Source organism: Miniopterus schreibersii (genome assembly GCF_964146895.1).
Source record: "Miniopterus schreibersii genome assembly, chromosome: 9".
Lineage (NCBI taxonomy): Eukaryota > Metazoa > Chordata > Mammalia > Chiroptera > Miniopteridae > Miniopterus > Miniopterus schreibersii.
The window spans coordinates 3,956,344-3,970,115 of record NC_138118.1 but is presented as its reverse complement, the minus strand read 5'-3'; the positions used below and the strand labels follow the sequence as shown (position 1 = coordinate 3,970,115).

Genomic DNA, 13,772 nt, shown 5'->3' with positions numbered 1-13,772 from the left:
TTCCTCGAGTCCTATTCCTTCAACCTCCTGGCTCTTCCTCAGACTCCTTAAAACCAAGGTGGAGCTCCTTCTATTCTCCCACATCCCACCAGCCCTCAGGTTGAATGTGGGCGGTGCCCTGCCATGTTTGCAGCCATAGGCAGACTCGTCAGAGGCTCTGCTCATGCCCCTCCCTGTCTGCTCACCACCAGATTTCAGAAATTAAGTGGACACAGGCTCCCAGCTCAGAGTCTTCCTCTTCACTTCTAACACGCGTCATCTGAGGTGATCCAGCTCCTGCGTGGACTGTTCTCCCAGGGCCCTGACCTCTCGCTCCTGGAGCTCCCTTCTGTCCCTAGGCCTGGCCCAGCTGCACCACTTCCAGGCACAGAGGCCTCCATCCCTCACTCTTTCCCTAGAGAGAGAGGATCAGGGCATCCTCACTGGACATCTCATCCCCCTCCAGCTTTCTTCACTCCTTCATGGCCAAGGTTCTTAAAGATAGTCTGCATTTTGGTCCCTTCCAGCTTGTTCCAATTTCATTTCTACCCTTAAACTGCAGTGAAGCTGTCCTTGCTGAGGTCACCAGTGACTTACATGAAATGAAAGCCAGAAACTACATTTCAGAAATCATCGTCATGATGAAAGTGATACCCAGCATTTATTTATGAAGCCCTGTGCTGCCTTCTTTAATCCTGACCCCTAGAGGGATTGAGCAATTTACCTACAATCATACACCAGGTAATGGCCGTGACCATTGTCTGGTCCAGCCAGCCATGGCCTTTTCTTCCCTAAGCCTCCAGGATGGTGGGCTTTAACTTTGCAAGTACAAACTCTACAGGTTCCCCTCTAGTCAGTTTCTGAGTGTTCCTCGGGACTCAGTTTGGGCTCGTCTTTCTGTATTTTCTCTGATTCACTCTGGTTCCAGACTCAAGTAGTGCCTGTCAGAGATGAGCTCGCACAGTCCAGATTCTAGGGTGGTTACAGGCACTGCAGAATCACCATGTCCAGAAGTAAACCACCTCCCACCAGCCTGTCCCTCCTCTGCTGTGTTCTGCCCGGGTATGGTCCTGTAGTCCATTTACCTTATATCTCCACGTAGGTGTTCTCGCCCCACTCACGTCAGCAAGAGAAATGCTCCGGAGGCTGCTTGAGGTAGTGTGACTTAAATTGGTAAAAAGCAAACACCCAGGAGCTCTTCAGCAGGGGGCTCATTTGAAGAGTGATAGAACATTACATGGCTCACAAAAACAGTGAGGCGATTTCTTTAAATGAAGAGAGATGCTCGCTATGAAGGGAGAAAAGTTGCAGAACAATGTGTGGTTGATCCCACGAGGTAGGAATCAGTGGGGATCAGCACAGATTTTTCTTTCTCTTTTCTTTCCTCTTAATCTTCACTGTGTTCCTTGAAACAGAGTTTTCTTGAAAAACCAGTCCTGAGATACATTCAGGAAAAAATACTCTGCAGCCAAGTCAGTTTGAGAGGGAGGTGCTTTATACTGTTTTTCTGACAGAAATTCGTAAGACGGGTTGTGGGCTCGATCCCCAGCGGGGGCCGTGCAGGAGGCAGCCAATCAGTGACTGTCATCATTGATATTTCTGTCTCCCTTCCTCTCTCTGAAATCAGTAAAGACATAATCTAATATATATATTTTTTTACCCCTTACCTAAAAAACATTAAATGAACCTCTTTAACTTTGCATGAAGTCTGCTTAATAATAAGATTCTTGACAGTTTTTGATGGCCCAGGTATGAGATGGAGGGCTTATGGTTTGTAAAGTGGTATATTTCTGAAAATTCAACATTGGCTGATAAGCCAGTCTTTTCTGGACACACACATACCCTCTAAGGTGGAAAACTCCATTACCAGAGCATCTTGTGTATCTGGTAGACATGGAGATGCCCCCCAGACGCTCCTTCAGGAAAGGGCCAGGCTGCCAGCGGGGAGGGGCTGCCTCAGCTGCCGAGCGCCGCCTGCCTGCATTTGGTGACTGAGCGGCACGAAGGCCTGGCCCTGCAGAGGGCTTGGAGGGGCTAGTCACAGGTCGCCGCCTCTGCCCAGTCCACCTTCCTGCCTTCGTCTCACAGGCATCATCCATAAGAAGCGTCTTCCACCCAAACTCTGTCCCAGCATCTGTCCAGAGAGCCCAGCGCTGGACCAGAGGTCAGCTGGCGCCGTCGGCATGTTACCTCATCTTTAAGACAGTTTCCTGGTGTGCTTATTTTTAACGTTTCCTTTTAGACTTAGTTTTAGATTTCCTTGCTGTAATGTTAGTGATAAATGTTTAAGTACATAACTCTACGCAGTATTAAAAATCGAAGGTACCCCTGCTGGGCGTGGCTCAGCTGTTGAGCGTCGACCTAGGATCCAGGCGATCGGGGTTCGATTCTCCGTCAGGGCACATGCCCGGGTTGTGGGCTGCAGCCAATCAGTGACTCTCTCATCATTGATGTTTCTGTCTGTCTCTCTCCCTCTCCCTTCCGCTCTCTGAAATCAATAAAGATATATTTAAAAAAAAAAAATCGAAAATAAGGTGACCCTCTTTAAACTTCTCAGTTCAGTAGATCAGGATGTGAATTTTTGAAACCCTCAGATCAACTGTGTATGAAGTTTCGATACTCGGTGGGGACAACTAGAACAAGGGAACGGGTAGTTTGAAAGAGGAAACAAGAAAGCACATAAAAGTGGGAAGACTCGTGCGAATTTTTCAGCATATTCTGCATACAAGCTGAGGTGTGCTGCGGCACCAAGTTTCCATGCGTGGAACTAGTCACAGATGCATGTAATAAAACTGGACTTTTTAACACAAAAAGGTGAGAAGACTCATAACTGGAATCAGAAGTGTAATGAGAGGAAGAGAACTTTGGGTGCTGGTGTTGCACTAGGGCGCGGAGGGGTTGTAGAGAAGAATCTACATTGACTGTTTCAGTGGGTGTATTTTAATTTGTGTGTGGAGGGTTGTTGGTATGATCAGCAGTGTCTTAATCCTTTAGGCTGTTCTTATATTTGGAGCGTTTTTAAAAAATGTCAGGCTTTTAAAAAAATTTAGTTTTCTTAAATTTCAGACTATTTGAATTAAGAATAGATTTTATATTGATACAGTTAGAACTGATTTGTTAGCTCTTTCAAACTATCAGCTCTTTAATTGGAGCTCTTTGAGTTTCTAAGATCAATAGTCAGTGAATCTGTTTTTGTTTTTTGGTTTCGTGTGGCTCTAGAACCTAAATTTGAGACTCGGGTGTTGCGTGCTGGTTGAGAACCCGAGTGTGGGCTGTGGTCCTGTGCTCCCTCCCGCTGGGGTCTAGATTTATTTGATTGCCTCTTTGAATCAGCCTCTTCATCAGTAAAGAAAGGGCGAGACTGTCCTTAAGGTCAACCTCTCATCATCTGTGACGGTAATTGGCTCTTAGGAGCAGGTACACAAATGCATGGGACATAAAGTTTCCAGTTCACAAATAGGATGTGTACCAAAAATGTATGGGTTAGTTGCATTGGTGTCGTGAAGGCAGATCATGTCTATTTGCTATTTAGTCACACAGACCAGGGCCCACCCCAGTGCCTGGTGCATGTAGTTCCCTCCTCAGTATTTGTCAAATAAATAATAATGGTCACTGAATTTCTGTGATTGTCATAAGTCTGCTTAAACACTTTTAAAATATGTATACATTTGGAATGACAGGGTAACAACATTAATAATTGAAAGAGCAAGAAATCAATTTTTAGTCTGAAACCTAGTATGTGAAGGAAAAAGTTTAGAACAAGATAGAATTTTGTAGAGATACTAAGGAGGGATTGCGGGCAAGTTCAGATGCTCTGGCTCTGGTGTTTCATTATTTCTAAATCCTTGAAAAACAGGGCATTTCAATTCCTTAGTTTATTATTTCATTTATTTATGCAAAACATTGCTTGAGCTTCAGGCTCTGAACTAGGTTCTCATATTTCTGTGGTGAACGGAAGAGACGGCCTCTACCTGGGGACACTTCTCACCAGTGAAGTGAGATGGTCAAGGAATCACGACCTTGAGCGGAGAGTTAAGGGAAACGCCCGTGAAATGGGTGACCTGGAACCTGTCTGGGAGCTACCTAGTGACTGACCTGGCTGAAAGTGTGGCTGGAAAAAGGCTTGATGAAAAAGGAAAGGAACTTTCTAGGCAGATATAGCAGCAAATGCAAATATCCTCGGCGTGGGGAGGAGACCAGCGTGTCCCAGAAAGGGGGGAGTCTGTGCTGTACCCAAGGGGACGAAGGGGAGTTTGGTAAAAGGCAAGTGCAGAGATGGAAAAGATCTGGTAGTGCTGTAGTAAGGATATCTCTGTTTCCTAGCCCCCATCACGCTCCGGATGAGGCTCTCATCAGATCTACAGTCTTAGACTCAGCTGCTGTGTGAGGAATAGATGGGGAGGTGAGAGGTTTCTGATTTGTGGACACATGGAGTTGCCACTTAAATAAGATTCTCAGCACTGGTGGAGAAGGGACTCTGGGAACCGAGCCTGAGTCCAGTTGTAGACCTGTTGGGCTTGAGACGTCAGCAGATGTGACTGAGGCACTTGGATATAGAGAAGAATTTGGGCTGGAGAATTTAAGTGGTAACTTCCCCTTAGGGGAAAATTAAAATAAGTGCCAGAGAAGAGAGTGTAGGTTTAAGTAGGTGATACTATCAGGCGGTACCACCCATCCAAAATAGCCAATGACTACCAGGTTGGGTGTTGGTATGATCTTCCCAAGGTAGATGAAAGGCAACTCAGATTGAAATTATGTTTAGGAAACATTTGCTGAGTTGTTAGTTTCCTTAAAGCTTTGAGGGAATTCTTGTTGAGCACTTTTCTATTCCACCTTTGAATATATGACATAAATTACATTCAGGATAAGGAATGGTATTGTGACTTCATAAAATGTTAAGTCCAGTAGCTTTGATGACAGATATTAGAGATGATTTAGGTTTCAGTAGTTCAGACTTAATCCATACACATGACCTGCTGTGCATGCATTTATGAAGAGCTGTAATGCCACTGAGGGTGCGCGATGCACTGAGTTACATGCTGGGGTAACTCAGACCTGCCCTGGCAGGCGGACAACCTGTCCTTACTGTTCTACATACTGTTTACCTCCCAACATCATTTTCTGGTGCCATTACAATAATTCAGTGTTTTTTAATGTCACACTAGAAGTACTTGTTTAGAAACCTCCATATGTGAGGTACATAGATGACCCTTAAAGTATGTCTATAGTGTGGCATATTGAGAAGTGCTGACTTAATACAGTATTGCATAGCGAAGGCCCTTCTTCACCTGTGGATCCAAGACCCTGCTGCATTATAAAGTGTGTTTTGCAGTAGCTTTGGACACTTGGAAATACCATTTGTTAAGCATTTACTATGTGTTAAATATTTTATATACATTAGCTTAATTAAACTTCACAACTATTTAGGAAAATGGTTTGCCCCACTTCGCAGACTAGGAAATTGAGGCTTGGAGAAGTGAGAAGTTAAGTCAGTTACCTAGACCACATACCTAGTAGGTGTGAGCTGAGCTTCAAACCCAGGTCCCTGAATTCAGAGGACATTTTAAATTTTGCTCAATCTTGCCAAATTCCTTCTAGTAACTTGTGAGATTGATGGTTTTTTCCTATTAGCTCTTTGTGTTTCTCTTTTTGGGAATTTCCTTTGCTTTGTTTTTTATTCGAGTTTGTCTTTCTGGTTGTTATGCAGGTTAAGTAATATGGTTGAAGTTTTGATATTTTTAGAAGATTTAAAAAAAGGCAACAGTTGTCCCTGTGCAAGTTTTACCCACCTTTTCCCATGGGCACTAATAGTCCTATTGATTTTGAAATAAATGTCTAAATAAGCATACTTTTGTACACGTACCGTAAATAGTGTTTCCACATAACAAAGATAAATAATCTCTGGGTTAGCATGGTGCCTCCTAATGCCTACAGATGGAGTATTTCTATCGGTGGGACAGGCACCCTGTTACCCACCCAGGGTGTTGAGAAAGACTTAATTGATTCCCTTTACTTATTCTTCAGGTTTGCCTGCGATGAGATTTCATTCTCTACAGTTAGAGGACATCCTTTCTGAGCTGCTGTGAATAAGTTTGGAATGATACTGTATATTTTCATCTAATGGAGGATTAGCTGTACCTTGAATAAGGATTGCTGCACTGGACAACTTCAGAACATTACTCACAATGTCATCGAACAGGAGTCAGAATCCCCATGGACTGAAGCAGATTGGCCTTGACCAGATCTGGGACGACCTCAGAGCCGGGATCCAGCAGGTGTACACCAGACAGAGTATGGCAAAGTCCAGATACATGGAGCTCTACACGTATCCTGCCGCCTGTGCTGAGATCTGTTCACGTAGAAGTCTGTTTACTAGTGTGATCTATGAAATGTTAAAAGTTTGACATCATGTTTTCTCTTTCCAGTTCATCCTGTGATATAATCATGAGTTCATTTTTAGCTTTAAAAGCTAAAGAGGTGACACTGACTAGTTTGTACAGGTACATGTGGCCATCTACGCTTGAAGTGATTAAAATTACGTAACGAATTAAAAACTTGGTTCCTACATGGCAGCAGCCATAGTTCACGTGCTCAGTAGCTAGGTAATAGACGACGATTCTCGGGGCAGAAGGCTGGTGGGCAGCGCTGGTTAGGGCGGGGGCACTGGTTTCCATGCCGCGGGGCTGCCTTCGTGCCGTGGGGCAGAAGTGGTCTGGTCCACACGGCTGACAGCGTTTACTCTCTGGCCTTTTATGGGAAACGTTTGCTGGCCCCATCTAAAGGGTTACTACACAGAGCAAATTTTTACCTTATGCCCTGTTTTTACAAATACGGTATTAAAAAAGTATTTCACGCATTTTGTGGTGCGTGCTGTGTGCTGCGGAGGAGATGGGGCAGGGAGGGTAAAAGATGTGGCTCCTGCTCGCCCTCACATATTCAGCAATAGACTATTTAACTTGCAGCTTCTTGATTCTATTCAAGTATAAGAAATTTAAATCTAAGCTAACTTACTAGAGAGCAGATTGCTACTGATTTGCTGGTCCTGGGGGTTTAAAGTTTCTAGTTTAATAGATATTTAAGTTTAAATCATGAATATGTGTCAGTGATTGTCAAATTTGGTTATGTGATATTCTTTGCTCTCAACCACACTGATACTTTAGAATCTTAAAAAAAAATTAACATTAATTTAAATAGGTACAAAACTGTATGTTCTTCTCTAAATTTAAAATTTATTGTATGTGTATATACTCAGTGTGTAGATGCACACACTTATACTATAGAATAGTTTAAAAAAATAAGAGCTCTATTAAATATCATTTACATACTATAAAATGCACCCTTTTTAAAGTGTACAGTGCAGTGGTTTTTAGTATATTCAGTTCTGCAACCATAACCAGTATCTAATTTTAGAGCATTTTGGTCACCCCCAAAAGAAAATTTTGTACCCATTAGCAGTCACTCACCGTTCTCTCCTCCCCCAGCCCCCAGATCTACTTTCTGTCCCTAAGAATTGCCTCTTCTGGAGGCTTTGTGTAAATGGAATGACACAGTATGTGGCCTTTCCTGGCTGGCTTCTCTCACTTAGGATACCGCTTCCAGGCTCACCGTTTTTGTGGCAGGTGTTGTGCTTCATTTGTTCTCATGGCTGAGCGTGTGGACGTGCCGCGTGATGGTTTCCCTTCGTCGGTGAGGGATATCTGGTCGTGTCCGCTCAGGGCTGTGAGCAACAGTCCGGCCGTTTGGAATATTGCGTGTGAGTTTTTGTGTGTGCCTGTGCTTTCATTCCACGGGTGCATCATAGGAGAGGGTGCTGGGTCCCGCGATACAGAGAACACTGGTAAGCAGGGTAGAATCTTTGCAAGTGAGACGGTGTTATCCACTCAAGGGTTGTGGCTTGCTGGGTGTGACAAGTTTTGTTTTGTTTTTAATTCTTGTAAGTAATAGAGCTGAAGATGCTGATTCCAGAGATGAGACAAGGCACTTGGTTGGATTTGTGGTTTGCAGAAAAATGGGGGAGCATTGATGTGGAGAACAAGGAGATTTGGTTGATGATTTGTCTCTGGGGAATTTCTTAAGTAATTTTGACTAAATCAGATTGGTCTCTTGCCCAGTAGGTTATTTTTGGTCTTAGAACTCCAAGAAAATAGAGAGTTTGTCTGCTTGCAGCAGTTACTATATTTTTTTTACTCTTCAATAATTATAATTTGTCGTTCTGATACCTGCGATTTTAAATATTTCAGGAATGCTACTCTTAACTTGAGTGCTATTTGCCTTCCAGTTTGGTCTGAGACAGTAACAGTTATATACGTTAATTAAGACTGGAGAATCTGACTTTAAACGTTTAGGTATTTTTTATGAAATCATAGCAACAGTTTGAGTCCTGTGTGTCAGGCATTGTGCCAGGGACCACCTACATCTTATTTAAGGCTGACATCACCCAGGAGGGTTGGTGTAGTAACCCTTCTCTCTTGGTGTCGGAAACCTCGTCTCTAAAAGCCCAAGTAACTCACTAATTATTGTAATGACCACTGATAAGTGATGATGCCAAAACTGAAATTCTTAGTGGTCTGAATGTAGAAACTGCCTTTATCTACTATATGGCCTCAGGTTTTGTATTCCAACGAATCACATTTCTCAAAGTATTTTCTGTATTTTCCTTTTGAAGTTCCAAAGAAGGGTGTTTTGATCAACTCTTAATATATTTTAGGATACAGATGAAACTAGAATGTCTACTTGTATTTATTAATTTACTTATCAAAAATCCCAGAGTTTTCCTCCCTCCTTCACCCACATTGTCAGGTATCTGTATTACTGTCGTGAGGAGAGCTTCAAGTCCTCTGACCCATTTTTCTGGAGCACAGCTTCACTTCCATTTAAAGCATTTTAAGATACATGGTACCTTAAGTTTCCTCTTACGGGTGTATATTCGGTCTCCTATGGAACCACTTAACTGCGTGCCCTTTACAGCACTCCTACAGGCCAGCTTACAGTGACATTTGGGATTGTGAGATTATGTTTCAGGTGAGGAGACACCCTTGGTCCTGGAAGAAGGAGCAGCCCGTGCATGTCACCGTCCCAGGGTCACTCCTCAAAGGGCAAGGGAACCTTGTTGAGAAAGGGAGGAGCGGGAAAGTGGTCGAGAGAGAGAGAGGAGGAGCCCTCTTCCCATAGGTCTAGCTGGTAGCTAACAGCTGGGCTGTGCCCTTCCGTTGATCCTGGAGACATGCATGCTGTGTCCTCCAGAGAAAGGGGCCTCCTGGATGTGAAGCAATAGTCTTAGAAACCTAGGAGCCTCTGGCATGCATGGTTGCTGTAACAGGACGGTAGGCTGCTGCACAGTGTAAGTGTTTTTCTTGACTTTCCAACTCAAAGTGGCAAAGGGAAGAAGGGAATTTGGAGAGAGAAAAGGCCTCGGAGCACCTGCAGCCAGGAGGGTCTAGTTCAGTTACCTTGTTTCTAGCCACTTCCAGAGGCTTCATTTCCTTCTGGAGTTTCAGCCTTGAGCCCTTGCTCCCCGCTCTGCCTGTGCTGAGCATGTCCTTGCAGTCCTAGCTTCCTGCGATGTCCCGCATACGTAGGCACAGTTACAAAGGAGTACTCTTATGCAGGGGGCAGTAATAGTTGGTTTCCTTTCTTTGGAACTTGAAATAGGAAATGAAATTTCTTATGAATTTATGGACACTGTTACATTTCTGGTGTCGTGCCTGGCTCAGAGGACAGGCCGGGTTCCTGCTAGTGGAGCAGACACTTAGGCAGGGAATGCAGCGGACGGCCAGAGTCCCTGGGGCATAGCTGGCAGCTCCCAGTCTCATCTAGTCTTGACTCCAGGCTGTCTGGTTGAAGTTCCTCTTTGTTCTTTCCGGGCCCCAGGTCTGCCTGCGCTCGCTTCCAGGTCAAAATCCTTTTTTTCTGCAGTCAGTATACATCGCAAACTATCATTTTAGCTTCCCTTGGAATCAGTTTAAACTTCCATGTTGATGCCTTTCTTTTTTTCCGTCTGCACAAGTTCTCATAAACTTTGAAGTTTCTGGTTTTCTCCCTGTAGTGCTGTTAGCTGAATTAGTTTATTCTATATTCTTAGCCTGTTTTTTCAGGATCTTTTTCCCCAACCAGTACACTAAGGACCATATTCAGCTTTCCTAGTGAGTTATACCACCAGTATATGCAGAGTTCACGTTGAACCTCTGTCCTGACGCTCTGTGACACAGCTCGTGGTCCCTGGGTGGGGCTCTTCTCCCAGTGTGGACCTGCTGAGCCCTTGGCAGCCGCAGCAGGCACTCTGCAGGGTGACGTGCCAGGACATGCCGGTCCTGCTCTGCACCTGCCAGCTGTGCGCTCATGTCGCGGCTGCCACTCTAAGGTCGACATGCTTTATCCTTGGCAGCTCTTACAGAGGAGCTGGGGGTCCCTGGGGAAGATTCCAGCTGCAGAATTCTCTTCTCTTTACAGAGACGCAAAATCTCAGGAAAGCAGAGCAGACAGACAGAGTGACGTCGTGTTCTCAGTGGGTTAGATGAGCCACGTCCACTCGGAAATAACCGTCTAGCCCGGCGGCGGATGTGTTTGGTATTTTTTATCTCGTTCTTTTTATTCGGGGGTCTTTGCTCACCTAATGAGCGTGGCTTACATCAGATAGACCCAAACATAAATGTAGTTCATATTTTTTCCAAATGCGAGCTGCTGTTCTCATATATTTATACCCAGAAAGAGGCACTAAGGGTCCTCTCTGGTTCACAGGAAGAAGTGCAAACTGTCAGTAGGCAAACGGGGAAATGTTCAAGAGCATAACTATTAAGGAAACGGACGTAAAAGCTGTGACCTGTCAGGTTGAAAAGAGTTTGAAAGAAGTAATCACAGCCCGTGTTGGCGGGAGGGGGAGCCAGAGTTCCTCCATCAGGGGGGAGTGTTAGTTTGCTAGGATCTTTCAAGAGAGAAATTTAAATATACAAAGACTTAAAAATGTACTCTGGTACAGTGGTGTGTGTGTGTGTGTGTGTATTTTACTTTTAACTGTATCCCCCCAAAAACTAGTTGTATTCGAATTGTACGTGCAAGGCTGTTAGAATACTTCAGTCACAGGAAACCGTGGAAAGCAGCCTCAGTCTTCAGCAGAAAGGACTTGGCATTTAGTGGCCTTAAATAGCCATTAAAAGTATATTGAATGTTCATTGGCATGTAGTAATGTTTGTAGTAAGAGAGAAAGTAGGATACAAAGTGCTATGTGTACTCTGAACCTCGGTGCACCCTCCCTACCTTTGAAAAAATTTACCGCTATATTGAAAGTGACTGTTCGTAGTTATTGGGCTTATGGATGATTTTTTTTAAATGATCTGTGCTTCTAGATTTTCAGTATACAACATGCATTTAAAAATACAGTTTATGAGTTTTTATTAGTTTTCTTGATTCAAATATGAGTTATCTCTGCCTTTTGCTACTAGGTGGTAATATTAACGTCATTTTTTTAGGATTGAGACATTGTATCTATCCTTGAGAACCCACAGAATTTATAATTATACCTCATAGTTGCCTCTGGAGTTGAGTTTTTGTTTTTTATTAGTATGAATATGTTGCATTCAGTTTTCTTTTTGTGATTCATGGTGTGTGTACTCAGAGCACTTTGAGTGTTTGTAAGCAAAGCCCACAGTCTGTTGCAGGCAGTTTCCAGCAGCCTTCGCTTTGGGAACCTGCTGTTAGGTGTGACTTGCTTTGGGATGTCCTGCTCGGAGCCCTGCACCCTCAGCGGAAGAGGACTCAGCTCCCTTTAACTGCAGGCAGGCGTCACCGGTGGCGGGCCTACGGCTCTGGCCGCTTTGCACAGATGGTCCAGCTGGTGCCCTGTGAGGACGGGAAGTGTTTTTAGTTTAACTTTTAGTCTTTGCACATGCTCTTAATACAAGTTCCTTGTTGGAATTTCCACTCTAAGTTCCAGTGGAGTAAGAAGCAGAAGTAGAAAATGGTTCTGTTCTGTTTAGTTTTGCTTCTTTAATTGAATTGACGTTTGGAAAGTGAAAATGGTTTGAGTTTGGTAGTAACTGAAAGTCGCAAATTGGTTCCCCTTCTCCCCTTTACTGAGGCCCAGTGCTGTGGGGTCGCAGACATCCAGGCCTCCTCGGCGTTACAGTAGCCCCTGTGTGTCACGGCCAGGTGCGCGACCAGGCCCGGCAGGGAGGGCGGTGGGGAAATGTCTGCAGGAAGATGAGGGGCGTGGCTCTCGTGTGATGTGACCTCTTTCACAGTGACTTGTCCCTGTCCCTCATGCAGAAGGTGTGCCTGGGCAGTGATTGCGCAGCCCCAGGGTGGCGGGTGCAGCCTGTCTCAGAGGCAGCAGCAGGCCTGGCTCGTCACCACCTACTGCCAGCCCCCACGCCGCCCCCGCGCCTGCGGGCACCGGGGCAGACCCGAGAGGAGAGGAGAGGCCCTGGTGTCTGCTTCCAGAGAGGTCTTCCAGGGAACCTTCGGAAAAGAACCTCAGGTTTTAAAAGTCAAATGTGTGGGTTTGCCAGACCCCGGCTGCCCTCATGTAAAACAGCTAACCCATTGACTGCTGAATGGGGCCTCTGTCTTACTGCCTTTTAGATTTGTAGCTTATTTTTACCTCTTTATGGTTTTTCGTTTCCTTGTTTCCTCCTCACTCCTGTATTTAACTTTTCCTCTTAATCTGTTTTGGTTTTGCTTTAAAAAGAATTTTATATTTGGCCACTTTTCTCCTAATTATTGGTCATATTTGCTTTGTTTTTATACTCATTGTAGAAAGTAAACGATCCGTCAACATGTAACGGGGACCGTGTTGGAGTGGTGGGCGTAGCGTGTCTGAGGGGACAGAGGGAGCCCTGCTGCCTACGGACAGAGCAGCTGGAGGCCCGAGGACGGAGTCTCCCACCGCGGAGAAACGGCACCGGGGGCTCGGAGCGCACCGTCTCGGAGTCCTGTCCCGGGGGTCGCTCTCCGCAGGAGGGTGCACTCAGCAGTGTGGTGCTGTCCCCGCAGCTCACTCACCAAGAGTCTGCTTTTTTCTTTTCTGATGACGTTTCCCCATTTAGTGTGGTTGATGTAAAACTGAAGGGAAGCTGGTGTGTCTGCACAGCTCCATCCGTCTGTCCAGCGGTGGGCTATGCTGCTTCCTTCAATGCCGTTCTTTTGTAAAAGGTGGTTCACTGCTCCCTCAGAAGTGTCACCTGTTTGTATGTAAGCTCTGTGTCTGCTTCCTCTTCAAGAGCACAGAGGTGTGGTTCCCCAGGCCAGCATGTCACAGCAGAGCAGGCTTAGGCTGGCCTCTCCACAGCCGGACACAGCAGCCTGCTTTGTCGATTGAAACTGTTTCCCGGGAAAAGCTGCATGAACTCAAAAGAGTAGATCCATTGGGGGTTTTTTAATATGTAATTTTTGGTGTTTAGGTAAGTAATCCTGTTGTCAAATATTAGGGGTCCAAAAAGGCTCACAGTGCAGGTCCACGCCCTTTCCATCCATGATTTATCCGTGTCTCAGCCACCTGGCTGTCCTGTGGCTGCCCGCTTGGGAAGAGAAAACAGTGCTGTGTGCAGTTTAAAATAACCTTTAACACAAGCAGTTTCTCAGTTGTAATATCTGTACGGTTTTTGTTTTTTATACAAATGGTTCCCTGGTCATTGATGCAGATAGAGAACTTGGTCTGAAACATCCCTATGAGTGAACAAAACAGTCTCCTGACCTTGTGTCACTTCAGCTTATATCTAACCACTTAACTGTTATTGTATGGTCGGTCCAGAAGCAAGTGTCTCTGTTAGAGACAATAGGAAAGTTCATTTTTCCTTGGT

The 13,772-nt window shown here is 44.9% G+C and overlaps 1 protein-coding gene across 6 annotated transcripts in view; it reads left to right on the top strand.

Moving 5' to 3' along the window:
- CUL1 (cullin 1) overlaps window positions 1-13,772 on the top strand; it is a 65,198-nt gene that overhangs the window by 20,723 nt on the left and 30,703 nt on the right. For all 6 annotated transcript variants that reach the window (XM_081147222.1, XM_081147220.1, XM_081147219.1 and 3 more), the window contains exon 2: window positions 6,004-6,304. In XM_081147222.1, the coding sequence (XP_081003348.1) occupies window positions 6,165-6,304 (140 nt within the window). In that variant the 5' untranslated portion in view covers window positions 6,004-6,164. The remainder of the gene's footprint in view (window positions 1-6,003; window positions 6,305-13,772) is intronic.